The 25655-nt window shown below is 44.2% G+C and overlaps 1 protein-coding gene across 3 annotated transcripts in view; it reads right to left on the bottom strand.

Annotated features, from left to right (window-relative positions):
• Nucleotides 1–25655, bottom strand: part of LOC115150172 (disks large-associated protein 4-like) — a 179469-nt gene that overhangs the window by 6732 nt on the left and 147082 nt on the right. For all 3 annotated transcript variants that reach the window (XM_029693164.1, XM_029693166.1, XM_029693165.1), the window contains 4 exons: nt 11801–12246; nt 10269–10366; nt 5245–5744; nt 3398–3489 (listed from right to left, as the gene is read on the bottom strand). In XM_029693164.1, the coding sequence (XP_029549024.1) occupies nt 3398–3489; nt 5245–5744; nt 10269–10366; nt 11801–12246 (1136 nt within the window). The remainder of the gene's footprint in view (nt 1–3397; nt 3490–5244; nt 5745–10268; nt 10367–11800; nt 12247–25655) is intronic.

Below are 25655 nucleotides of genomic sequence, written 5' to 3'. Positions count from 1 at the left end.
AATGCAGGCGTTTGCAGACCGTCAACCTGAGGTTAGTCTTATCCTAATAATTGGGGATGTCTGTCTGAGTACCCTGTACAGAGATCAGTAGAGTGACGTGATACAAAGAGACATGTCTACACAGCATCACATTAGTGTAAACCAAGACTGTTCCACGGGCAGTCCTGGTTGTAGCAAGATGTTCGAGTCGTGTCTGCAACAATTTTAGCATTTTAGCTAACCCTAAACATTCTCCTAACCTGCCACGTTAATTCTCCTAACCTGCTACGAAAAGTTATTTATCTTAGTCAAAACCGGCAGACCTGCCCTGAGAACGATACAGCCATGTCCACCTCTTACAATAGTTTAACCACTCACGATAGTTTAACCACTCAGGTCTGGAAAAAGTCCCATCAATCACTTCTCCATTGACCTTACTGTCTGTTAGCATTCAGCTTGTCACTTAGCTAGCCAAATTTAAACTCTGTGTCTTTCCATTTGGCATGTGTTTGTCTAGTGATGTGATGAAGTGTGCCCAGGGACTGTGGTGGAAAATTAGCAGGCCTGGCTAAAACTAGCACTTTTTCAGAAATGTTAATCAATGTGCACTGTCCATGTAAAAATAAACTTAACAAAGTAAAGTAAACAAGGGTGTGGGATGGATGATTATCTGGCAATGTAAGGGGTTTTCTGGTCATGTACAGTGCATTCGGAAAGTATTTAACATTTTGTTACGTTACAGCCTTATTCTAAAACGGGTTAAATTGTTGAGGAAAAAAAAACAATCTACACACAATACCCCATAATGACAAAGCAAAAACAGGTTTAGACATTTTTGCTATTGTATTAAAGTAAAAAACTGAAATATGACCTTTACATAAGTATTCAGACCCTTTACTCAGTACTTTGTTGAAGCACCTTTGGCAGCAATTACAGCCTCGAGTCTTCTTGGGTATGACGTTTACAAGCTTGGCACACCTGTATTTGGGGAGTTTTTACCATTCTTCTCTGCAGAGCCTCTCAAGCTCTGTCAGGTTGGATGGGGAGCGTCACTGAACAGCTATTTTCAGGTCTCTCCAGAGATGTTCAATCGGGTTCAAGTCCTGCCTCTGGCTGGGCCACTCAAGTACACTCAGAGACTTGTCCCGAAGCCACTCCTGCAATGTTTTGGCTGTGTGCTTAGGGTCGTTATCCTGTTGGAAGGTGAACCTTCGCCCCAGTCTGAGGTCCTGAGCAAGTTTTCATCAAGAATATACTTTGCTTCGTTTATCTTCCCTCAATCCTGACTAGTCTCCCAGTCCCTGCCGCAGAAAAACATCCCCCACAGCATGATGCTGCAACCATCACGCTTCACTGTAGGGATGGGTGCCAGGTTTTCATACGTGACGCTTGGCATTCAGGCCAAAGAGTTAAATATTGGTTTCATTAGATTAGAGAATCTTGTTTCTCATGGTCTGAGTCCATTAGGTGCCTTTTGGCAAACTTCAAGCGGGCTGTCATGTGTCTTTTACTGAGGAGTGGCTTCCGTCTGTCCACTCTACCATAAAGGCCTGACTGGTTGTCCTTCTGGAAGGTTCTCTTATCTCCACAGAGAAACTCTGTCAGAGTGACCATCGGGTTCTTGGTCACCTTCCTGACCAAGGCCATTCTCCCTAAATTGCTCAGTTTGGCCGGGCAGCCAGGTCTAGGAAGAGTCTTGGTGGTTCAAAACTTCTTCCATTTAAGAACGATAGAGGCCACTGTGTTCTTGGGGACCTTCAATGCTGCAGAAATGTTTTGATACCCTTCCCCAGATCTGTGCCTCAACACAATCCTGCCTTGGAGCTCTACGGACAATTTATTCCACCTCATGGCTTGGTTTTTGCTCTGACATGCACTGTCAACTGTGGGACCTTATACAGACAGGTGTGTGCCTTTCCAAATCATGTCCAATCAATTGAATTTAACACAGGTGGACTCCAATCAAGTTGTAGAAACATCTCAAGGATGAGTCTCATAGCAAAGGGTCTGAATACTTATATAAGGTATTTGCTTTTTATTTGTAATACATTTGCAAAACATTCTAAAAACCTGTTTTTGCTTTTTAATTATGGGGTATTGGTGTAGATTGATGAGGGAAAAAGTTGATTTAATCAATTTTAGAATAAGGCTGTAATGTAACAAAATGTAGAAAAAGTCAAGGGGTCTGAATACTTTCTGTATGCACTGTAAGTATGTGGGGTTGATTATCTGGTAATGTAAGTGTGTTGGGTTGTGGTAACTTGTTATGTCTGGTTATTTGATGTGTGTGTAGTGTAGAGTATGGAATAGTATAGTTTAGTCTGGTGATGTGATGTGATGGTGTTGTGGTGGGGTAGTATTGTTTGTCTGGTGATGTGATGGTGTAATAGTGTTGTGGTGGGGTAGTATTGCTTTGTCTGGTGATGTGATGGTGTAATGGTGTTGTGGTAGTATTGTTTTGTCTGGTGTTGTAATGGTGTAATAGTGTTGTGGTAGTATTGTTTTGTCTGGTTATGTGATGGTGTAATGGTGTTGTGGTGGGGTAGTATTGTTTTGTCTGGTGTTGTGATGGTGTAATGGTGTTGTGGTGGGGTAGTATTGTTTTGTTGTTTGGTTATGTGATGGTGTTGTATTGTTTTGTCTGGTGATGTGATGGTGTAATAGTGTTGTGGTAGTATTGCTTTGTCTGGTGGTGTAATGGTGTTGTGGTGGGGTAGTATTGTTTTGTTGTCTGGTTATGTGATGGTGTAGTATTGTTTTGTCTGGTGATGTGATGGTGTAATAGTGTTGTGGTAGTATTGCTTTGTCTGGTGGTGTAATGGTGTTGTGGTGGGGTAGTATTATTTTGTCTGGTTATGTGATGGTGGGGTAGTATTGTTTTGCCTGGTGTTGTGATGGTGTAACGGTGTTGTGGTGGGGTAGTATTGTTTTGTCTGGTGTTGTGATGGTGTAATAGTGTTGTGGTAGTATTGCTTTGCCTGGTGTTGTGATGGTGTAATGGTGTTGTGGTATTGTTTTGCCTGGTGTTGTGATGGTGCAATGGTGTTTTGGTGGGGTAGTATTGTTTTGCCTGGTGTTGTGATGGTGTAATGGTGGTGGGGTAGTATTGTTTTGCCTGGTGTTGTGATGGTGTAATGGTGGTGGGGTAGTATTGTTTTGCCTGGTGTTGTGATGGTGTAATGGTGTTGTGGTGGGGTAGTATTGTTTTGCCTGGTGTTGTGATGGTGTAATGGTGTTGTGGTGGGGTAGTATTGTTTTGCCTGGTGTTGTGATGGTGTAACGGTGTTGTGGTAGTATTGTTTTGTCTGGTGATGGAGTTGTATTGTTTTTTTCTGGTGATGTGATGGTGTTGTGGTAGTGTTGTTTTGTCTGGTGATGTGTGTATGGGTGAGTTGTAACATGGAGAGTTGATACTTACCAAGTTTTGTTCACACAGTCCTCTGAACTGCTCAAATTTCTTGGTCATGAGGAGCTGAGCACTGCCCACTGCACTGCGGACTTTCCCCAACACTGCAGATAACAAGAATACATAGAGTCATACTGACACACACGTGCACAGACAGACAGGCAGGTACAGACAGGCAGGCAGACAGACAGGTAGTCAGGCAGACACTCACACTTTGTTGGGGCATTGGGAATGCAACACCAATCAACAGAGCGTGTCAAGGAGTGTCTCTCATTGTTCCATTTAGGAACAAAACTCGAACCTAATGCTAATAAACTTTCCCCCTAGCAACTGATGTGTATCAGGTCTTCCTATACATTCATTTCAGTACATTCTCTGCCACGTACTGAGAGTCGAGGACCTTTTTGAGCACAGACACCACGCCTAAAGGTCACTAGTCCCAAGAAAGTATGGGTTTAGAACACTACCATCATAAGAGAGTAGATGCGGTTCTCTACACACTTCCCTCTATCTGTGCAACGAAATTGACAGCTAGACTGCACACAAGGACATCTGTGAAAAGGATTTGTCACAGGGAGACAAGATGATTTGTGAGGGAGAAAAATCTCAGCCTGTTCAAACAGGAACTTCACATTAACACAGCACACCATCCCAGCAACGTTCCCAAAACAAACTCAAGCAAATGTGGGGTGTCTAGACTAGAGATGGACGTTAAGGCTTTTCCAGTATTGTCTAAACGACTACATGGGGGCCACCAAAGAGGATTACAGTGTAATGGACAGTGTTATCCTCTTTAAAGGTAGCACTCTAAGCCTGCATAGCTACTAGAGCAATACCAGTATCGCAATATTTTTTCCATGGCAAAAATGAAAACACGAAGCAGAGTCAATTGGTCCTATAAAAACCTGCTGTATGTAAAATATAGTGTGCTATAGCATGGAAAATAAATAAATGTGACTCTGGATGACAACATAATCATGTTTGTTTCCAACATTAGGGCTGTTTTTCTAAAGAAGTGAAATCCGCTTCCTGTTTGTTTCTTTGCCACTATAGTAACGAGTATTGCGATTCTGGTATCGTCCCGGGCCTAATAGATACTTGGGTCTTCTTCATCCAGAATTTATGACTTTAGTCTCTGTTTTAATGCTGCATCAAAAACGAACAAACATCTGTGTTGGTGAAATTGATTAAAAAGAAAATAAGATCACTGGATGATGAGGTTATGGCAATGAGATTAGGGGGCCAGCAGAACCAGATGTTTCTATGGTCCTGCAATAAATCCGATTCACTGAGATTAGGGGGCCAGCAGAACCAGATGTTTCTATGGTCCTGCAATAAATCAGATTCACTGAGATTAGGGGGCCAGCAGAACCAGATGTTTCTATGGTCCTGCACTAATCAGATTCAATGTCAACTCTATTGTGCCAACAGTGAGAGAAATGAATGCGCAAGCACACACACTGTAAATGGCAGATACATACACTCACACAAAATGACCCTTTGCTTTTTTCTTAGTTTGGTCAAGATAGCGTGCATGCTTGACTGAGATTTTGTGTGAGGACTGTTCAGTGTGTGTGTGTGTGTCATTTCACCCTGATGTTGAGGTGCTTATCTAATCTGGGTCTGTAATCAGGTCCAGAGTACATTAGTGTAATTCTGGAATTAGAGGCCAGTCTGTGTTTTAACCCCAGCTATTACCGCTTCATCCACTGCAGAGTGTCGGTGTGTGTGTGTTGTGGTTGAACCCTAGCCAGGCTTTGAGCCCTTGGGTCAGGTTAGATCATCAGGTCAGACCACTTTGTAGATCAATTCACTGTCATGATGTGGATGGTGGGGCTATATACTAAAGTGTGTCTTACCCTCCTCTGACAGCTGGTTGTCTTTGGTCTCCTGCTCCATCTGCTGGCACCAGCCCTCCATGCGACCCGTCTCTGCCTGCAGCAACTTGAGGAACCAGTGGCCGTCCCGCCGGCATGCAGGGCCTGGAGGGGGCACCGCATTAGGGTTCCCACTGCCCCCATTCTCATTCCCACTCTCCAGCCAGGGGTCCGGAGGGGGTAGGAACGAGGGGTCCAGGGCCGGATCCAGGCTCTCGGCGAAGGAGTCGGAGGAGGACCGTGTGGTGGAGCGGTTGAGGAACTGCCGTAGCGGAGGTGGAGACGTACTGGTGTCAGCGGTGGGATTTGGTCCGTTGCCTTGGCTGAACTGGCCGCTGCACAGGGGAGAGTCCATGGATTGGCAGGCGTTGTTGACCATGCTCTTCTTCTCGGGGGCGGGCTTGGCGTGGGAGATGACAGGGAGGTCCTGTGTGTCTGAGTCTATCTCCTGCTTGGAGGCCATGCTACTGAAGCGACTGAGCCTGAAAAAACACAAAAAGTGACATAGGAAAAAGTGGTCAATGCTGAATCAATAACAATGGTGAAAATAGACAATGCATCTCTAACAATGTTGTCAAGGCAATGCGATATATAGTATTGGTAAACTAATATGTATAAGTAAACTTCAAGAACCAGAATGTGCCTGCAACCTAACACCAATCTCAAACTAAAGCCAAACCAACCCTGATTGCTTCTGTATGTGAAAAAACGAATCACATTTGTTATTCTTGTGTGTAAAAACAAACACCAGGGGAAAACATATGACCAAGCCTTTTCCTGCTACAAAACAAACCAAGCAATGTTCTCAATGTCAGACACTTAATCCTGGACTGATCAATTCAGGTATAACACAGAACCTAGACTAGACCATAGAGATGGATACAGGGCATACCACACAGTTAACTACTTTAAAAAAAATGTAGTTGCACATGGTATCCCAGTCTTTTGTGGCAAGTTCAACCTCTATCCATCTCTATGACTCATTACATGTACGGGAAAAGAGCTTGGCTGGGGAAGGGGCAGTTAACAAACCCTGACCATCATCTGACCATGACTACGATCCTGCCTTCCCATTCAAGCGATAGAACAGAAAACACCAAACAAGGGGAATAGATCTGTGAAAAATACTTAGAAGTCTGAATATTCATGTCTAATAGATAATAATAAACAATAAGTGAATAAGGGACATACAGTGCATTCAGAAAGTATTCAAACCCCCCTTAAGTTACAGCCTTATTCTAAAATAGATTAAATAGTTTTTTCCCCCTTCATCAATCTACACACAATACCCCATAATGACAAAGCAAAAACAGGTTTTTTGAATTTTTTGCAAATGTACAAAAATTATTCAACTGAAATATCAAATGTACATAATAATTCAGATCCCTTACACAGTACCTTGTTGAAGCACCTTTTGCAGCGATTACAGCCTCGAGTCTTCTTGGATATGACGCTACAAGCTTGGCACACCTGTATTTGGGGAGTTTCTTCCATTCCTCTCAAGCTCTGTCAGGTTGGATGGGGAGCATTCAAGAGATGTTCAAACGGGTTCAAGTCCGGCCTCTGGCTGGGCCACTCAAGAACATTGAGACTTGTCCCGAAGCCACTCTTGCTTAGGTTCGTTGTCCTGTTGGAAGGTGAACCTTTACCCAGTCTGAGGTCCTGAGCGCTCTGGAGCAGGTTTTCATCAAGGATCTCTGAACTTAGCTCAACTCATTTTTGCTTTGATCCCGACTAGTCTCCTAGTCCCTGCCGCTGAAAAACATTCCCACAGCATGATGCTGCCACCACCATGCTTCACTGTAGGGATGGTGCCAGGTTTCCTCCAGACGTGAGACTTGGCATTCAGGCCAAATAATTCAATCTTGGTTTCATCAGACCATTGAATCGTGTTTCTCATGGTCTGAGAGTCTTTAGGTGCCTTTTGGCAAACTCCAAGCGGGCTGTCATGTGCCTTTTACTGAGAAGTGGCTTCCGTCTGGACACTACCTTAAAGGCCTGATTGGTGGAGTGCTGCAGAGATGGCCGTCCTTCTGGAAGCTTCTCCCATCTCCACAGAGGAACTCTAGAGACCTTCTCCCCCAATTGCTCAGTTTGGCCGGGCAGCCAGCTCTAGGAAGAGTCTTGGTGGTTCCAAACTTCTTCCATTTAAGAATGATGGAGGCCACTGTGTTCTTGGGGAGCTTCAATGCTGCAGAAACTTTAGTAACCTTCCCCAGATCTGTTCCTCGACACAATCCTGTCTCAGAGCTCTACGGACAATTCTTTCCACCTCATGGCTTGGTTTTTGCTGACATGCACTGTCAACTGTGGGATCTTATATAGACAGGTGTTTGCCTTTCCAAATCATGTCCAACCAATTGAATTTACCATAGGTGGACTTGAATCAATTTGTAGAAACATCAAGGATGATCAATTGAAACAGGATGCACCTGAACACAATTTTGAGTCTCATAGCAAAGGGTCTGAATACTTATGTAAATAAGGTATCTGTTTTTTATAAATTAGCAAAAATGTCAAACAAACTGTTTTCACTTTGTCATTATGGGGTATTGTGTGAAGATTGCTGAGGAAAAAAATATATTTAATACATTTTAGAATAAGGCTGTAACGTAACAAAATGTGGAAAAAGTCAAGGGGTCTGAATACTTTCCGAAGGCACTGTACTTTAATTGTTGGTATGGGGTGCCAATAAAGTACCATTGAGGTTTTTATTTGAAAAAGGAATACTGTTGTTTTTAAACAGTAGTTATACAATATATCCTTATATATACCCGTATATACAGTTGAAGTTAGAAGTTTACATACACGTACGTTGGAGTCATTAAAACTTGTTTTTCAACCACCCCACAAATTTATTGTTAACAAACTATAGTTTTGGCATGTCGGTTAGGACATCTACTTTGTGCATGACACAAATAATTTTTCCAACAATTGTTTACAGACAGATTATTTCACTGTATCACAATTCCAGTGGGTCAGAAGTTTACATACACTAAGTAGACTGTCTTTAAAAAGCTTGGAAAACTCCAGAAAATTATGTCATGGCTTTAGAAGCTTCTGATGGGTTAATTGACATAATTTGAGTCAATTGGAGGTGTACCTGTGGATGTATTTCAAGGACTACCTTCAAACTCAGCGCCTCTTTGCTTGACATCATGGGAAAATCAAAAGAAATCAGATAAGAATTCAAAAAAATTGTAGACCTCCATGAAGGAGACGAGTTCTGTCTCCTAGAGATGAACGTACGTTGGTGCGAAAAGTGCAAATCAATCCCAGAACAACAGCAAAGGACCTTGTGAAGATGCTGGAGGAAACGGGTAAAAGTGTCTATATCCACAGTAAAACGAGTCCTATATCAACATAACCTGAAAGGCCGCTCAGCAAGGAAGAAGCCACTGCTCCAAAATCGCCATAAAAATCCAGACTACGGTTTGCAAATGCACATGGGGACAAACATCGTACTTTTTGGAGAAATGTCCTCTGGTCTCATGAAACAAAAATAGAACTGTTTGGCCATAATGACCATCGTTATGTTTGGAGGAAAAAGGGGGAGGCTTGCAAGCCGAAGAACACCATCTGAACCGTGAAGCACGGGGGTGGCAGCATCATGTTGTGGGGGTGCTTTGCTGCAGGAGGGACTGGTGCACTTCACTAAATAGATGGCATCATGAGGAAGAAAAATTATATGGATATATTGAAGCAACATCTCAAGACATCAGTCAGGAAGTTGAAGCTTGGTTGCAAATGGGTCTTCCAAATGGACAATGACCCCAAAGTTGTGGAAAAATGGCTTAAGGACAACAAAATCAAGGTATTGGAGAGGACATCACAAAGCCCTGACCTCAACCCTACAGAAAATTTGTGGGCAGAACTGAAAAAGCGTGTGCGAGCAAAGAGGCCTACAAACCTGACTCAGTCACACCAGCTCTGTCAGGAGGAATGGTTCGAAATTCACCCAACTTATTGTGGGAAGCTTGTGGAAGGCAACCCAAAATATTTAACCCAAGTTAAACAATTTAAAGGCAATGCTACCAAATACTAATTGAGTGTATGTAAACTTCTGACCCACTGGGAATGTGATGAAAGAAATAAAAGCTGAAATAAATTATTCTCTACTATTTTTATTCTGACATTTCACATTCTTAAAATAATGTGGTGATCCTAACTGATCTAAGACAGGGAATTTTTACTAGGATTAAATGTCAGGAATTGTGAAAAACTGAGTTCAAATGTATTTGGCTAAGGTGTATGTAAACTTCCCACTTCAACTGTATATATACACACACACATGTTTTGTTTGAGTCAAGTAAGACAAAGCTCTTTGTTTAGGATCTTTCTACGATATCAACTGATACAGGCCACATTCAGAAGTAATCAAATTGTGAGAGAATTCTGACAACCAACTTCACAACACTCTGCATGCAAACTAGGAGTTCCCTCCCGTCCCTGATACATATATACATGTACTATAAATTGTGCCTTCCTGTATTATACTTATGCTACAATGTTAATTCCATTCTCCTGAGCCATTTACTTCATGCTCGTATTCTTGTGTTTTCTTATTGATGTTGCATTGTCGTGAAGGAATCTGCAATTAAGCATTTCATTGGATGGTTATACCATGTGTATCCTGTACATACAACTAATAAAACGTAAAACTTCAAAGAGAGGGAACAAAGGGGACTAAAGCCGAGTGTGGCATGCAAGGACATCCTGGCATTCAAAATATCACAAAACTATGTTAACTACCCGACAAGTACTACGCTACAGCACTACAGAATGACCTTCAAATCTTGCATGTAAATGCTGTATGCTCTTGGCAACATAACAGGCATGTAACTGTTTTCTCACATTATGGAAATTCTCTCAGTAACTACATTAAAGTGGCCCCTCAGGGATGAATACAAATAGGTAACATTATTGTGTGGAGCAGAAATATTATTTCCTTATGGGAAATGGTTGACATGTCATGACTGGGGGGGGCAGGAAGTGCTGTTACTTACTGCCAGCCGTCGTCGGCCTGTATTCCGATTGACTGGAATCTGGCCAATGGTGGTGTCGGTGTCTCCACTCGTTGGACTTCCTCCTGAATGCAATCAACCTGGCAACCAATCAGAAAACAGTCATCAAAAGGTTGAATTTGGTGGTCGTCCAGAATTCCAAGATTAAAATGATATATCAATGTGGTTCTTGAGACATTAAACACTTCTCCTAGCATTGTGAGATCTGACCATTTGCGGAGTGCGAATGAAAAAAAAAAGGACTACCTGTCTCATTCCAAACCTTGAACACTTGAGTATGAAAAAGTAAACATTTTAAATAATGAAGTGAAACCATAATGTTTGCCTCAGGCAAACATGGGGAGTACCGTTTTGGGTTTTTCATTTTCCAGATGGCACACTTTAAAAATTCAGCAAGCCCATATGAGCTGTAAGCACAACAAAAATCCATACTGCATCAGTGCAGTACAGTGCTTGGTTATTCCTTAAAACAAGCAATGGTTAGGTTTAATACCCTCTAAATATGAGCCCAAGGTAAATGTACATATTTTGACAAATTGAGAAATGTAGTATTGCACATTCAGTGGAAATCTGTTCTTTGGTCTGATGAGTCCAAATTTGAGATTTTTGGTTCCAACCACCGTGTCTTTGTGAGACGCAGAGTAGGTAAACGGATGATCTCCACATGTGTGGTTCCCACCGTGAAGCATGGAGGAGGAGGTGTGATGACACTGATTTATTTAGAATTCAAGGTACACTTAACTAGCATTACTACCACAACATTCTGCAGCGATACGCCATCCCATCTGGCTTGCGCTTAGCGGGACTATAATTTGTTTTTCAACAGGACAATGACCCAAAACACACCTCCAGGCTGTGTAAGGGCTATTTGACCAAGGAGAGGGATGGAGTGCTGCATCAGATGACCTTGCCTCCACAATCACCGGACCTCAACCCAAATGAGATAGTTTGGGATGAGTTGGACCGCAGACTGAAGGAAAAGCAACCAACAAGTGCTCAGCATATGTGGGAACTCCTTCAAGACTGTTGGAAAAGCATTCCTCATGAAGCTGGTTGAGAGAATGCAAAGAGTGTGCAAAGCTGTCGAGGCAAAGGGTGGCTACTTAGAAGAATCTCAAATATAAAATACATTTTGATTTGTTTAACACTTTTGGTTACTACATGACTCCATATGTGTTATTTGATAGTTTGTCTTCATTATTATTCTACAATGTAGAAAATAGAAAAAAATAAAGAAAACCCTTGAATTAGTAGGTGTCCAAACTTATGACTGGTACTATATTCATTGCTGTTGTCAAGGAAACAATAGTAGTACACACCCACACATCTTAGGATTTGAACCAGCAGCCAATTGGTTGCTGCACGCCAGTCCATTGCTGGGCCTTAACCATACTGCCACAGAAACTCTAGCTCCACTACTGTGATGTTACTGACTAATGTAACGTTAATGACTCTAACTTCACTGACGAAACCATAACGTCACTGACTAACGGCGCTCGTAACGACACTCCTACCTGTATGCCTATGGAGGAAAGCTTCCTCTGGGGCACGATGTCCACATGGGGCTCCTCTGCCATCAGGTTCCCCCTGTTGGTGCCCGTCGTCTTCAAGGGTTCACGCTGGGAGTCGTTGGTGTCAGTCCCGGTGGTGGTGTGGTGGACGGTGGTGGTGATGGGTTCCCGGGGGGTGGCGACGGGTACGGGGATGGGCCAAGGGATACCCCGAGCCAAGCTGTTGGCGCGCGTGCTGTCGAGGCTGTCGGAGGAGTTGCTGTGGGCTTGGCTGGACTGACTGGTAATGGTCTTGCTGCGGCGATCACGCTCAGACTGGTGGTCCAGGTAGGTGTCCTGGGCTGACTCAGTGCTGCTCTGCACCGTCACAGAGATGTAGGGCTTGGAGGTGGTGCGGGGCGGCACGGGCGGTGGCGCCGGCTTCTTACAGGTGGTGATGCATGTGGAGACTGGAGAGAGAGAGAGAGTGTGAGAGAGAGAGGGAGCGAAAGAGCATGAGAGAGCTTCCTATGTAGTGTGGACACCAATTTTGAAGGTTCCAAACTTCCTCAATTTAAGAATGATGGAGGTCACTGTGTTCTTGGGGACCGTTAATTCTACAGAAATGTTTTGGTTCCCTTCCCCATATCTGTGCCTCGACACAATCCTGTCTTGGAGCTCTACGGAATAATTCCTTCATAGCATGGTTTTTGCTCTGACATGCACTGTCAACTGTGGGACCTTATATAGACAGGTGTGTGCCTTTCCAAATCATCTCCAATCAATTGAATTTAACACAGGTGGACTCCAATCAAGTTGTTGAAACATCTCAAGGATTATCAATGGAAACAGGAGGCACCTGAGCTAAATTTCACATCTCATAGCAAAGGGTCTGAAAACTATTTCTGTTTAGTATTTTTAATACATTTGTCTAAAAACGTCTAAAAATGTCTAAAAACTTGTTTCCATTGTAGAAGAGAATCTAATTGAGTGACTGCTGATGCACAACCAACTTTCGAAATTGCACATTGCGTATTCTATTATTCTAATTCTCAACAGTAAATTGAGACCATGACTGAGTTCCACCCACCCAGCTGCCCATCCCTGGTCTAATGCATTCAGTGATGAATATCACACATTGTATACAATATCTATATTTTTGCTCTTCCCAGACAGGGGTCAGGGGTGAAACTAATCCAAAATAGCGCAGTCAATCACCATGCAGGACAAAGTGTCAAAGTGGCACTGTTGCCTTTTGATCACCCCACGTCAAGTCTTCCTCATGAAATAAGAGTGGGATGAGTGCACTTCACAAAAATGCAGTGGTTGCTGTGGGATCTTTACAATAGATATATACAATGGAAACCTTACTTGACATCTAATGGAGGCTGTACCTGACACCATCTATAGACTTGATAGGGCAGAGAGGGGCAACCAGGATCTCGAACTCAAGTGGTGGTCAGGAATGTCATTGTAAACAATCCGAGTCAACTGACGACAGTTAGCCTGTTCCCCTAATGACAAATCAGTGCCAAAACAGCATTCAAATCTAGGACTGGAGAAGTGACTTCTCAAATTATAGGCCAGCTGACAGGCAACCACAGTGACTCAAAATTATCCTCAAATAATGTCATACAATTTTAGTCTAGCATCATGCAACAGGCGACTCTGAGTGGATCTATTTTGAGTGTTTAAAAATGAGTATAGCTGCCTTTGACAGAGGACATCTGCCTCACCAAAACAACAATGTTTACTGTAGCCCAAATAATGGCTTTGACACAACTTTGCTTCCTTGTTTTCCACTCCCTATGGAGGGGATACGTAGCAGGCTTCTAGAGGAGGGTTAGTAAGGACGTAGGCTTAGTGGGGGAGCTAGCATTTTTGGAGCTTGGGGTGGGTTTGGCAAAGGTCTGAGTGTGCCAAAGGAAAAATGTTCACATGAATGTAACCAATGCGCATGCTGACATCACCGCCGCACAAGACAATGGATTTTGTCTGAGGACACTTTGCTTTCCAGTAAGAATTCCTTTGGTGTGTCCTAAGATGGCTCTGGACGTGTGTCAAGTTGTGCAGGCTCGAATTACCATATTTCAATACTATTTGAAAGTAAAGATGAATTTAGCCTGGTGTAATTCTATCTACCCAGAGATATTTATTATAATCAAAAGTGAGTTGAACATCCTCAATGACAGGCAGTTGCAGCTGTAGGCTAGATGTAGCCTGTAACAAGCACTGGCATGACATGGCACAGTCACTTTTTGGACAACGAAGTCAACATGTGATCACCTATTTGAGTTATAAGTAATGAACAAAGCTAAATAGTTAATAGCCATGATCTTCTTCTAGCACATACCCTGAGGCGTTTTTCCAAATGTTTCACCCTTGGCCTAAAGGAAACGTGTACGACAATGACAGCTTTTTCGAAATAACTTAACCTTGGCTAACCGTACAGGCTTTGACATGCATTTTAAAACCTAACATTGCTATGTTAGTAATATCTCCCTATGGCTGTAAATCTCAGCTACTTGACAGGGGCTTTTTGAACCCTACGAGCAGCATAAACACGTGAGTGAGCTTGGAAGAAAACACTCAAAACAAAAGATCTGTTGTGCAGCTTGATCCACAGACTTATAGCTTTATAGGACTTATAGCCTTTGTGTGTGTCGCGGCCTCACCAAATGATATGCTCACATGAGCTCACTCTCGTCTCACTGCAAAGCGGCAAGCTAATGTTTACACTGCCTCTCGTTGCTCTGTCAAAGTGCAGGCTACAACCTCGGTAAGGTTCTGTGGCCGCAGAGCGCACACTGCCGGTCGGTGCGGGGGGGTTCCTCAGGGAGTCGAGGCAGCAGGCAGGGCACTATCGTGTCACCCCAGGTGAGTCGGCACTAGGCTCACCCAGAGCCCCCTGTTGCTCACATGTATGTGTTTATTTCATTTCCTGAGTTTTCCCCGCATAAGGTAAATTCAGGCACAGCTGGGAATTTTATTGACCGTTCATTTGCCCTTAGTTTAGGGATCCCCTTTGTTTCTGTGGATATGCCCTTCCCTGTGCACGCCCTAGACAGTCGATCATTAGGGTCAGGGCTGATTAGGGGGGCCACCGTTCCACTAGACATGGTTACGCAGGAGGGTCATAAGGAGAGAATCAGTCTCTTCCTTATTGATTCTCCTGCGTTTCCCGTGGTGCTGGGCCTACCCTGGTTGGCCTGTCACAACCCCACTATTTCATGGCAACAGAGGGCTCTCAAGGGGTGGTAACGAGAGTGCTCAGGGAGGTGTGTGGGGGTTTCCATCGGTGTGACTACGGTGGAAAGTCCAGACCAGGTCTCCACTGTGTGCATCCCCTCAGAATATGCCGATTTGGCTCTCGCCTTCTGTAAGAAGAGGGCGACTAAATTACCACCTCATCGACGGGGGGATTGTGCGATAAATCTCCTGGTAGACGCAGCACTTCCCAGGAGTCACGTGTATCCTCTGTCACAGGAGGAGACGGTGGCTATGGAAACAAATGTCTCCGAAACCCTGGGGCCGGGATACATTCAGTCCTCCACTTCACCTGCCTCCTGGAGTTTCTTTTTGTGAAGAAGAAGGATGGGGATCTGTGCCCGTGTATTGACTATCGAGGTATCAATCAGATCACTGTGAGGTACAGCTACCCGCTGCCTCTCATCACCAGTACGATCGAGTCAATGCACGGGGCGCGCTTCTTCACAAAATTGGATCTCAGGAGCGCTTACAACCTGGTGCGTATCCGAGAGGGGGACGAGTGGAAGACGGCATTTAGTACCACCTCAGGGCACTATGAGTACCTCGTCATGCCGTACGGGTTGATGAATGCTCCATCAGTCTTCTTCCTAGGGTACCGCATTTCCATGTCAGGGGTGGAGATGGAGAATGATCGCATTTCAGCCGTACGTAATTGGCCGACTCCCACCACGGTAAAGGAAGTGCAGCAGTTTCTAGGGTTTGCCAACTACTACCGGAGGTTTATCCGGGGTTTTGGTCAGGTAGCAGCTCCCATTACCTCACTGCTGAACGGGGGACCGGTGCGGCTGCAGTGGTCGGCTGAGGCGGACAGGGCTTTTGGTCACCTGAAGGCTCTTTTTCCCTGGGCTCCCGTGCTGGCTCATCCGGATCCCTCTTTGGCGTTCATAATGGAGGTGGACGCGTCCGAGGCTGGGATAGGAACCGTGCTCGCCACCAAAGCTCCGTCCCTGTGCTTTCTTTTTGAAGAAGCTCAGCCCGGCGGAGCAAAACTATGTGGGGGACCGGGAGCTGTTGGCTGTGGTCAAGGCTCTGAAGGCGTGGAGACATTGGCTTGAGGGGGCTAAACACCCTTTTCTCATCTGGACTGACCACCACAATCTGGAGTACATCCAGGCGGCGAGGAACCCTCGCCAGGCAAGGTGGGCCATGTTCTTTACTCGTTTTGTTTTCACTCTGTCCTACAGACCAGGTTCCCAGAACACTAAGGCAGACGCACTGTCCCGGATGTATGACACAGAGGAGCAGTCCATGGATCACACTCCCATACTTCCGGCCTCTTGCCTGGTGGCACTGGTGGTGTGGGAGTTGGACGCGGACATAGAGCGGGCATTACACACAGAGCCCACTCCCCCCCAGTGTCCAGCTGGGCACCTGTACGTTCCGTCTGCTGTCCGCGACCGTTTGATCTATTGGGACCACACGTCACCCTCCTCTGGTCACCCTGGCATCGGTCGGACGGTGCGTTGCCTTCGTGGGAAGTACTGGTGGTCCACCTTGGCCAAGGACGTGAGGGTTTATGTTTCCTCCTGCTCGGTGTGCGCCCAGTGCAAGGCTCCCAGGCACCTGCCCAGAGGGAAGATAAAACCCCTACCCGTTCCACAATGGCCATGGTCGCACCTGTCGGTGGACTTCCTGACAGATCTTCCTCCATCACAGGGCAACACCACGATCCTGGTCGTTGTGGATCGGTTTTCTAAGTCCTGCCGTCTCCTCCCTTTGCCCGGTCTCCCTACGGCCCTACAGACTGCGGAGGCCCTGTTCACTCACGTCTTCCGGCACTACGGGGTGCCTGAAGATAAGTCTCTGATCGGGGTCCCCAGTTCACGTCCAGGGTCTGGAGAGCGTTCATGGAACATCTGGGGGTCTCGGTCAGCCTCACCTCAGGTTTTCACCACCGAGAGTAACGGGCAGGTGGAGAGAGTAAATCAGGATGTGGGTAGGTTTCTGCGGTCATATTTCCAGGACCGGCCGGGGGAGTGGGCGGCGTTCATCCTCTGGGCAGAGATGGCCCAAAATTCACTCCTCCACTAATCTCTCTCCTTTCCAGTGCGTACTGGGGTATCAGCCGGTTCTGGCACCATGGCATCAGAGCCAGATCGAAGCTCCTGCGGTGGACGAATGGTTTAAGCGCTCGGAGGAGGCCTGGGACGCCGCCCATGTGCACCTGCAACGGGCCGTGAGGCGGCAGAAGGCGAGCGCCGACCGCCACCGCAGTGAGGCCCCGGTGTTCGCACCGGGGGACCAGGTCTGGCTCTCGACCCGAAACCTGCCCCTCTGCCTGCCTTGCCGGAAGCTCGGTCCGTGGTTTGTGGGGCCATTTAAAGTCCTGAGGAGACTGAACGAGGTAAGCTACAGGTTACAGCTTCCCCCAGATTATCGCATTAATCCCTTGTTCCATGTGTCTCTCCTCAGGCCGGTGGTGGCTGGTCCACTCGAGGAAACTGAGGTGCAGGAGGTTCCTCCGCCCCCTCTGGACATCGAGGGGGCCCCGGCGTATGCTGTTGGAGCCATCCTGGACTCGAGGCGTCGGGCGAGGGGCCTTCAGTACCTCGTGGAGTGGGAGGGGTACGGTCCGGAGGAGAGATGCTGGACCCTCCGTTGCTACGGGATTTCCACCGTCTCCATCCAGATCGCCCTGTGCCTCGTCCTCCGGGTCGTTCCAGAGGTCGGTGTCGGCGCACTGCTGGAGCCGCGCGTCAAGGTGGGGGTACTGTCACGACTTCCGCCGAAGTCGGTCCCTCTCCTTGTTCGTTCGGCGGTCGACGTCACCGGCCTTCTAGTCATCGCCGATCCACTTTTCATTTTCCATTTGTTTTGTCTTTGTTTTACACACCTGGTTTCAATCCAATTCATTATTTAACCCTCTGTTCCCCCATGTTTGTTTGTGAGTGATTGTTTCTATGTAGGTAGGTCCGTTATTGTGGGCTCGGTTTTTGTATGACATTTATTATATGTTGAGTAAATATGTTTATTTACTCATATCTGCTGTCCTGCGCCTGACTCCTATACACCAGCTACACATAGACCTCCTGACACATATTGTCTCAAAGGTTAGAATCGTCTCATCCTTGTCTCACAGTGAGATACGATCTTTCCTACTCTTCTCAAAGTAAATGTAAGGCACACCGCTAAAAGTGTGTCGGAGCAAAAAAATGCATTGCACAAATAGTGCATGAATCCCATGAAGTCCAAGAGCAAGATGGGGCCTTCACTTGGAATGCAACAACAATACACAGAATGTTAGAAATAGATAGGTATCACATTGGCAATGAACACACCAGCATGACGGGTTGAACCCTGAATGAAGGATGCTCTTCGGAAATCTGTGGCCTTCACTATTCCATCACTATGAGGAAAAACAATACTATACCCAGTTGCTGTTGTCTCTTCTCATACTTTACACGTTGCCTCACCTCACACATATCAGGTTCAAATAGTGCAACAACAACTTCCATTCCCCACAAAAGTAGAGCATTATAACCGTACAACAACAGTACATTGCTTGTGTAAGGATGAGAATAAGTTCATCTTTCCAATGTAGTCATCCATCTCCTCATTGACATACCATTGATACCATAACAAGTAACTACCTGGCTATACAGCCCCAGGAAAGAGTCCTCACGCTCTGCCCGCCCCATAAATCACTCCCACTAGTCTATGACCATAGACCGCCTTACAGCGAGGCCAACTGCTTTGGGAGAAAATAAAGGATCATTTTCTAAAAAGAATCAGAAGGCAACACATGCTGTGGAGATGTACTGCCTTGTCAACTGCTGTGAGTGGTTGCTTCCTCTGTGTTAGTTAGGCAGTGTGTCACACTATGGGACTGTTGGTCAAACTTGATATTGCAAAGACCCTGTACCAGAGTAAATACCTGGGTTATAAATTATAATCTATGTAATTAAGGAAATGCTCTTATGCAGTGCTTACCACCTAAGTTTTAGAAAATGTATTTCAACAGGTAAGCACCATACGGCTGGTGCAAGACAATTAACATTTACAATTAAGTAAGATTGTATGACATAAATAATCTTGTAAATTAGGGAAAGTGTTTCCCTGCTGTTTAATGTTATAAAGTACCAGACATATACTATATTCCATAGTTTAGAGGAAGATGGTGCTGATAGTGGGACCAGTGACCACTGCCTGCCTGCCACCTCTAATAACAGAGATGTTCCCTGGGCTGGAGGGAGACCAGTGACCACTGCCACCTCTAATAACAGAGATGTTCCCTGGGCTGGAAGGACTTGCTGTCGTAATGGCAGCTATGTGACATGCTGGCTCCGCTCCGGATTCCATTCTGCACTGTGTGTGTGTGTGTGTGTGTGTGTGTGTGTGTGTGTGTGTGTGTGTGTGTGTGTGTGTGTGTGTGTGTGTGTGTGTGTGTGCGTGTGCGGCTGTGTGCGTGTGACAGGGTTTGGATGCCTTCCCTGCCCTATGGGTTCCAAGTGTCATAGCACGCTTGCATCAATCTAAACAGAATTTACCCTTGGGTAGAAAACCCATAAAATCAGCTTTTCTTACAACTGGAAAATCATAAATGACCTCCTCTTCTCAGATTACATAGGACGAGGACATCATTTATTTTGGGCTAGAGGGTTTTTGAGGTCCTACAGTATTTGGGTTATAAACTACATTATCTTCAGAAACTATTCACACCACTTGATTTTTTCCACATTTTGTGTTACAAAGTGGGATTCAAATGAATTTAATTGTCATATTTTATCAACAATGTACGCAAAAAAGGGACATTTTTGCAAATACAGAAATACACCTCATTTACATAAGTATTCAACCCCCTGAGTCAATACATGTTAGAATCACTTTTGGCAGTGATTACAGCTGTGAATCTTTCTGGGTAAATATCATTTTTTTTAAATAATATGTTCATTATTTTCCAATAAAAATAATTTTATAAAGACAGCGATATTGACATTCACTGTATTGTTGAATGGGATAGCCAATTTAGAGGACAAAAAAAAACTTAACTCACACATACACAAAATAAAACGAAATCCTATTAGGCGGTACATGTATAAGAAGACAGCATATAGTCATTACAAGCAGTGTAGTTAAGCCAAAAATAAATATTGAGTGGAGTACAGCACAGAGTAGCAGCAGATCATCAACACAGTTATGAAGCAGGACTAGACCATTTATCCAGTATCGGCTGCCATATTTTGATCAAAGGCCTTCTCTGCGTCAAGAACAATTACCACTGCCTCAACTTTATGATCATGATACATTACGTTGAAAAGGCGTCTCAAATTGTAGTATATATGTCAGCTCGGGATAAAACCTGTCTGGTCAGGGTGTATGATGTCAGAAATATATTTTTTCAATCGGTTTGCCAATATCTTTGTCAACACCTAATTTTGTATGGGGAGTAACGACACGGGCCGATAAGACGACATCTCCGTGAAATCTCTATCTTTTTCAAGATCAGTGCTATTGTAGCCTCATACAGTGTTTGCGGGAGTTTGGCATTTTCTTTGGAATGTTTAAACATTCGCAACATAAGTGGAGCTAGACTGGCGCAGTACTTCTTATAGAATTCTATTACATATCCATCGGGCCCAGGGGCCTTGCTGTTTGGAAATTGTGCTATCGCTGTGTTAATTTCCTCTAAAGTTATTCCAGCACCGAGTGCAGCAGCTGCCCCCCTTGCCTTAGCTGTCTTGCTAATAATTTATGTGGTTTGTCACCCCTTTCAAAATAACTTTGTTGCGTTCTAGCAAGTAAAGATCACATCAGTTTCGAAAGGATGGCATTGTATTCATATTTCAACTTTGTGATCTTCTCAATGACTGCATTCAAGGAATTCATCCTAAAAACATTCTCCTGTTCCCCTAACTCTCTTTCAATTTCTCTCAGCCTAGTATTGGCGCGTTTCTTCCTCTCTGATGTTGAAGAAATAATGTAACCTCTAATCACAGCCTATAGAGATTCCCAATGGGTGGAGTCATCAACATCCCCCGTGTCGTTAGCTCCGAGGAAAAAGGCAATCTGCTCCTTCAAATACTGACAAAAAGTTTCATCTTTCAACAAGTATGCGTCTAACAGGCTGACTACACCACTCACGTCGCGTGTGCAAGTGTTGCAAAATAAATTTAGAAATCTATGTTATTCAATTGCAACTGCTCGCGCGCGTCAATGAGCGTCTGCGTTGCCAAGGGCTAAAATAGAAGTCAGTTCTATTTGTGAAGCAAATCGCGCTGTAAGTCCTGCCTCTCCCATCTCCTCATTGGTTTATAGAAGCAGGTACCCACGTGCCATCTCCTCATTGGTTATACCCACGTGGTTGATTGAAAGACGAACTGTGTCGTGGTAATACTATGAAAGTTTAGATGCCAATCACCATATAAATTCAAATAAGAAAACGCCTGGAAGGAGGAGAGATGACTAGAAACCATCGGTTGACCGTTTTATGTGTGGATTAATTGGCGGAGTAGAGGACCTTGTGCATTTCAGGTAAAATAACAACTCAATGTTTATATCCCAGGACAAATTGGCTAGCAACAGCAAGCTAGCTAAATACGACAAATTAGCTAGCAAGTGCAAGCTAGCAAGCTAAATTGCCATAAATGTTTAATGCTTTTCGACCTGTCCCCAAATTAATGTAATTGGTTCAGAGTTTGTTTTGATATTTTAACCTGCGTGTCGCGATAGCGTTTGTTGTGGGGGGACAAAATAAATGTATGCACCACGGCGCACGCACACAGCCAGTTTGAGTTCCGTGTAAGTGCCACAGTCGCCGACCTGTAGACATATTGTTGAGTTTCAGCAATTAGAATAGGGTGATCGGTAACCGACGCAGCTGCTGAAATTAGTTTGGAGACCTGTTCTTGATTCAACAGGTCTGGCAGTAATCAGGCCTGGGTGTGGGTAGTGAAATTGAACTCAGCTTTCCAAAACATGTGATTAACCACAGTAAATTCATGATTTAACAAGGGGGGGCAATTACTTTGTCACATAGGGCCATGAAGGTTCAGATAGCGTTTTTCCCTTAATAAATAAAATCATCACTTAAAAACTGCATTTTGTGTTTACTTGGGTTATCTTTGTGTAATATTTACATTTGTTTGATGATCTGAAACATTTAAATGTGCCAAATGTGCAAAAAAAAAGAAATCAGTAAGTCCCAATTTCTGATCGAAAAGACATTTTCAGCGAACTCCTCGTGGGTCGGCGATGTTGAAATTGGTTCGTTGTCTATCTCATTGAAATTATCTTGTTTAGCGCCCCCTTTTTTTGGTGCATAAACATGTCAGGAGTAAATGAACACATGAAAGTGAATGACCCATTGTAAACCATATCGGCCTGATAGATTCTTAACGTGGATGGTGCCAAACCCTGGGCTTCACACTGGCTATACCACTCAGACACACATCTGTAATTAGCTGTGGGACACAGTTCTTCATCGGAATTGCCCTCTATAGGTGGTTTCTTTCTGTTGTGCTGATAGTCCTCTACGGCAGGGTTTCCCAAACTTGGTCCTTGGCCCCCCCCCCCGGTGCACGTTTGGTTTTTGCCCTTGCGCAGGTTTTCCCAAACTCAGTCCTGGGGACCACAAGGGGTGCAAGTTTTGGTTTTTGCCCTAGCACTACACAGCTGATTCAAATAATCAACTAATCATCAAGCTTTTAATATTTTAATCAACTGTGTAGTGCTAGGGCAAAAACAAAAACGGGCATCCCTTGGGGTCCCGAGGACCGAATTTGGGAAACGCTGCCCTAGCACTATGCAGCTGATTCAAATAATCAACACTTTTGATGATGAGTTAGTTATTTGAATCAGCTGTGTAGTGTTAAGGCAAAAACCCAGGAACAATTTTGGGAAACCTTGCTGTATGGCAACAATGATGCTAAACAAAAAAAATTGTAATATTGCACACAATTCCCACAGTCAGTCTTACCGGTCTTACCTTGTGACTAACAGATTTGCTTTCACTGGTTCAGTATAGACATTATGCCCATTTTATTTGTATAGCTTACATTGCCAATAGCCTACATTACAAGTGAGGTTTCTTCGTTGACAATGAGAATTGATTGCCAAGACATATCAATATGAACAACTTCTCCTTTGCTATAGGGCAGGCTATTTCACAGAAATGTAGAATGAAGTTGCTCAGATAAACCTAGATACCTTATTGGTAATAGCCTACACAAAAACAAAATACATTTTACATTTTCATTTAACATACGCTCTTATCCATTGCGACGTATAGTTAAATGCAATATGATCCGCCTTTCGCACACAATAATGAATGAAACCTGACTTTACATTAGGCTACATCGCGCGCGCTCTGATCTCGATTGTCGATTATTGCGCATCTATAGACAGTGGCCAAATGTTATACCTCAGTGAACTAACTCAACTGTGTCCTAGCCGCAGGTTTACTTTCAAAATCAAATAGCAGCGGCTACAGTAACGTAGTACAGTAGCCTATCCTTTGCGTCACATGCTCGAACCATATAGAATGCAAAGCTGTTCAGGACTTGAGAAGCGATTGAGATAGATATTTCCAGAAAAGTCACATGATTGGCACCAAACACTTACCCTCGTAGCCTATCAGAAGAACAAATCATTTTTTAAATGAAGACAACATCGCAGGAGCTGTTGACTTCTAAACAACCAAAGTCGAAACAGTATCTGTCAAAGACGATAAATAGTAACAGCAAGCTTTTGGTAAAGTCTACTATCCAGGTAACGGTCTCTTTAAACCGGGTCAAGTGGCGTGGCGAAAACGGTCAACAGCGCCGCGATGTGGAGGCTTTTGACAACAACCAACATGACACACTGTAACCGGCATTGTAGCACGTGGATACAAAATAGCAAAGAAATTCACGATGCCAATTCTAACCAACTGAGTGTCTATTTCAGCCTCTGTACTTGCTCAGCCAGCCACCCAGTGGCGGAACTAGTTTTCTACATGGGGTGGCCAAGGCTACCTCAGGGGATCCATAGACCATGACAGAAAATTGGTGTGTAACCCTAACCTGGCATCTAAGGAGCATGAATGAATACTATGATTGCTGATTAGTGGTAGAAGGGATAATTCACTTAACCCGGAGTTCTTCAATGTGGCAGATAGTGTGGTCTAAAAGAGTTACTTCACTAGAATTCTTTAAAATACTATGACTAGTCAGTGTCTGTACCTCGGAGCTGCAGCTCAATTTCTCTCTTTCTCTCTCTCACACACACACACACACACACACACACACACACACACACACACACACACACACACACACACACACACACACACACACACACACACACACACACACACACACACACACACACACACACACACACACACAATACTCACATACTGGAGAGATTTGGGTCACTCTGTTTTCATGAATATATAATCTGGGTCTATAAGTGTTGAACATCCTAAATATTTTCAGAAAATAAAGCTCAAGCACCAAGGAGATAAGATAGCATTTGTGTGTTACATAGATTGCATAGTTTATTTACAAAAATGTTCATTTACAAAAAAACACACTGCAATTTGACATACCAGGTATTAAGCAGAAATGGACTTTAAAAATATATATATATATTTTGGTGCTCATCAATATTACAAACGTACAGTATCATATTTATGCTCATATACATTATGTTAACTAATAGCAAAGAAACGTTTTGGAATTGGCCTAATCAAGACCAAATTAAATCTGTGTGACATGATACCCTTTGGATTTATCATTTTAGAATGTTGGTGTTCTAGCTAGTACACAGTGCAGGTTTCAATCATGACCAGAGGGACCGCCTAAGTGCCAAATTATCCTAGGTAGATTTAAAACAGCACAATTCTGCAGTTCTGGTGAGAACTAGCAAAATGTTTCACAAACTCATCCATGTTGAGGGAGCGTGGCCCTCCTTGACTCAACACTGACAATTCCAAGGTGACTTAACCTGTCATCAACCATTGTTGTCCCAAGGTGGGTTTTAATCAGTTTTAAAGCTGAGAAGCTTCTCTCGCAAGAAGCACTGCTGACTGGTGTAACAACAGAAATCTTACAAAGTCGAAATAGCTCATGTAAGATCTATTTATAAGGTTCTAGAAACACAACAAAGTCAAGGAGATTAGACGGTCTGTCCCTTCCACTTTTCTCTCTCCTTTGATGAACCTCATGTTTAAGGTCCTCTAAATCTGACTCAAAGGTCTGAGCAAAGGCGGGTTGAGAGACTGGACCCCTTGCATTATCTCGCTATTCTTCTTTGAAAACGACTCTGCAGCTCAGCTGTGAGACTGTCAAGAACCTGATAAAAGATAGCTCTTTGGAAGCTCTCACCATCACTTTGGTCACTATTTTTCTGTCCTACAGCGCTCATCATCAATGAGTCGTGAAATCTTAAGCTTGTTTTAGGCTGTCTTTTCCACACTGTTTGTACACTTATTTTGCAGTGCTCTGCAATCTCTTCAACCTCTTTCAATAGTTCTCCAAAGTAACCCTCACTTCTGTAGTCCTGTAATGTGTCTGTAAGGGCACCTACTAGATCCACAGCCCTTTCTAGGTCAAGAGAGCTTGATTGGAGCATGTCAGAAAGACATTTGGCATCACCAAGCACTTTCTAAAAGATAACCAAAGCCCTATGA

This window comes from Salmo trutta, chromosome 16 (genome assembly GCF_901001165.1).
Source record: "Salmo trutta chromosome 16, fSalTru1.1, whole genome shotgun sequence".
Lineage (NCBI taxonomy): Eukaryota > Metazoa > Chordata > Actinopteri > Salmoniformes > Salmonidae > Salmo > Salmo trutta.
Note: the sequence above shows the minus strand (reverse complement) of the source record. Positions and strands in the feature narration are given on the sequence as shown.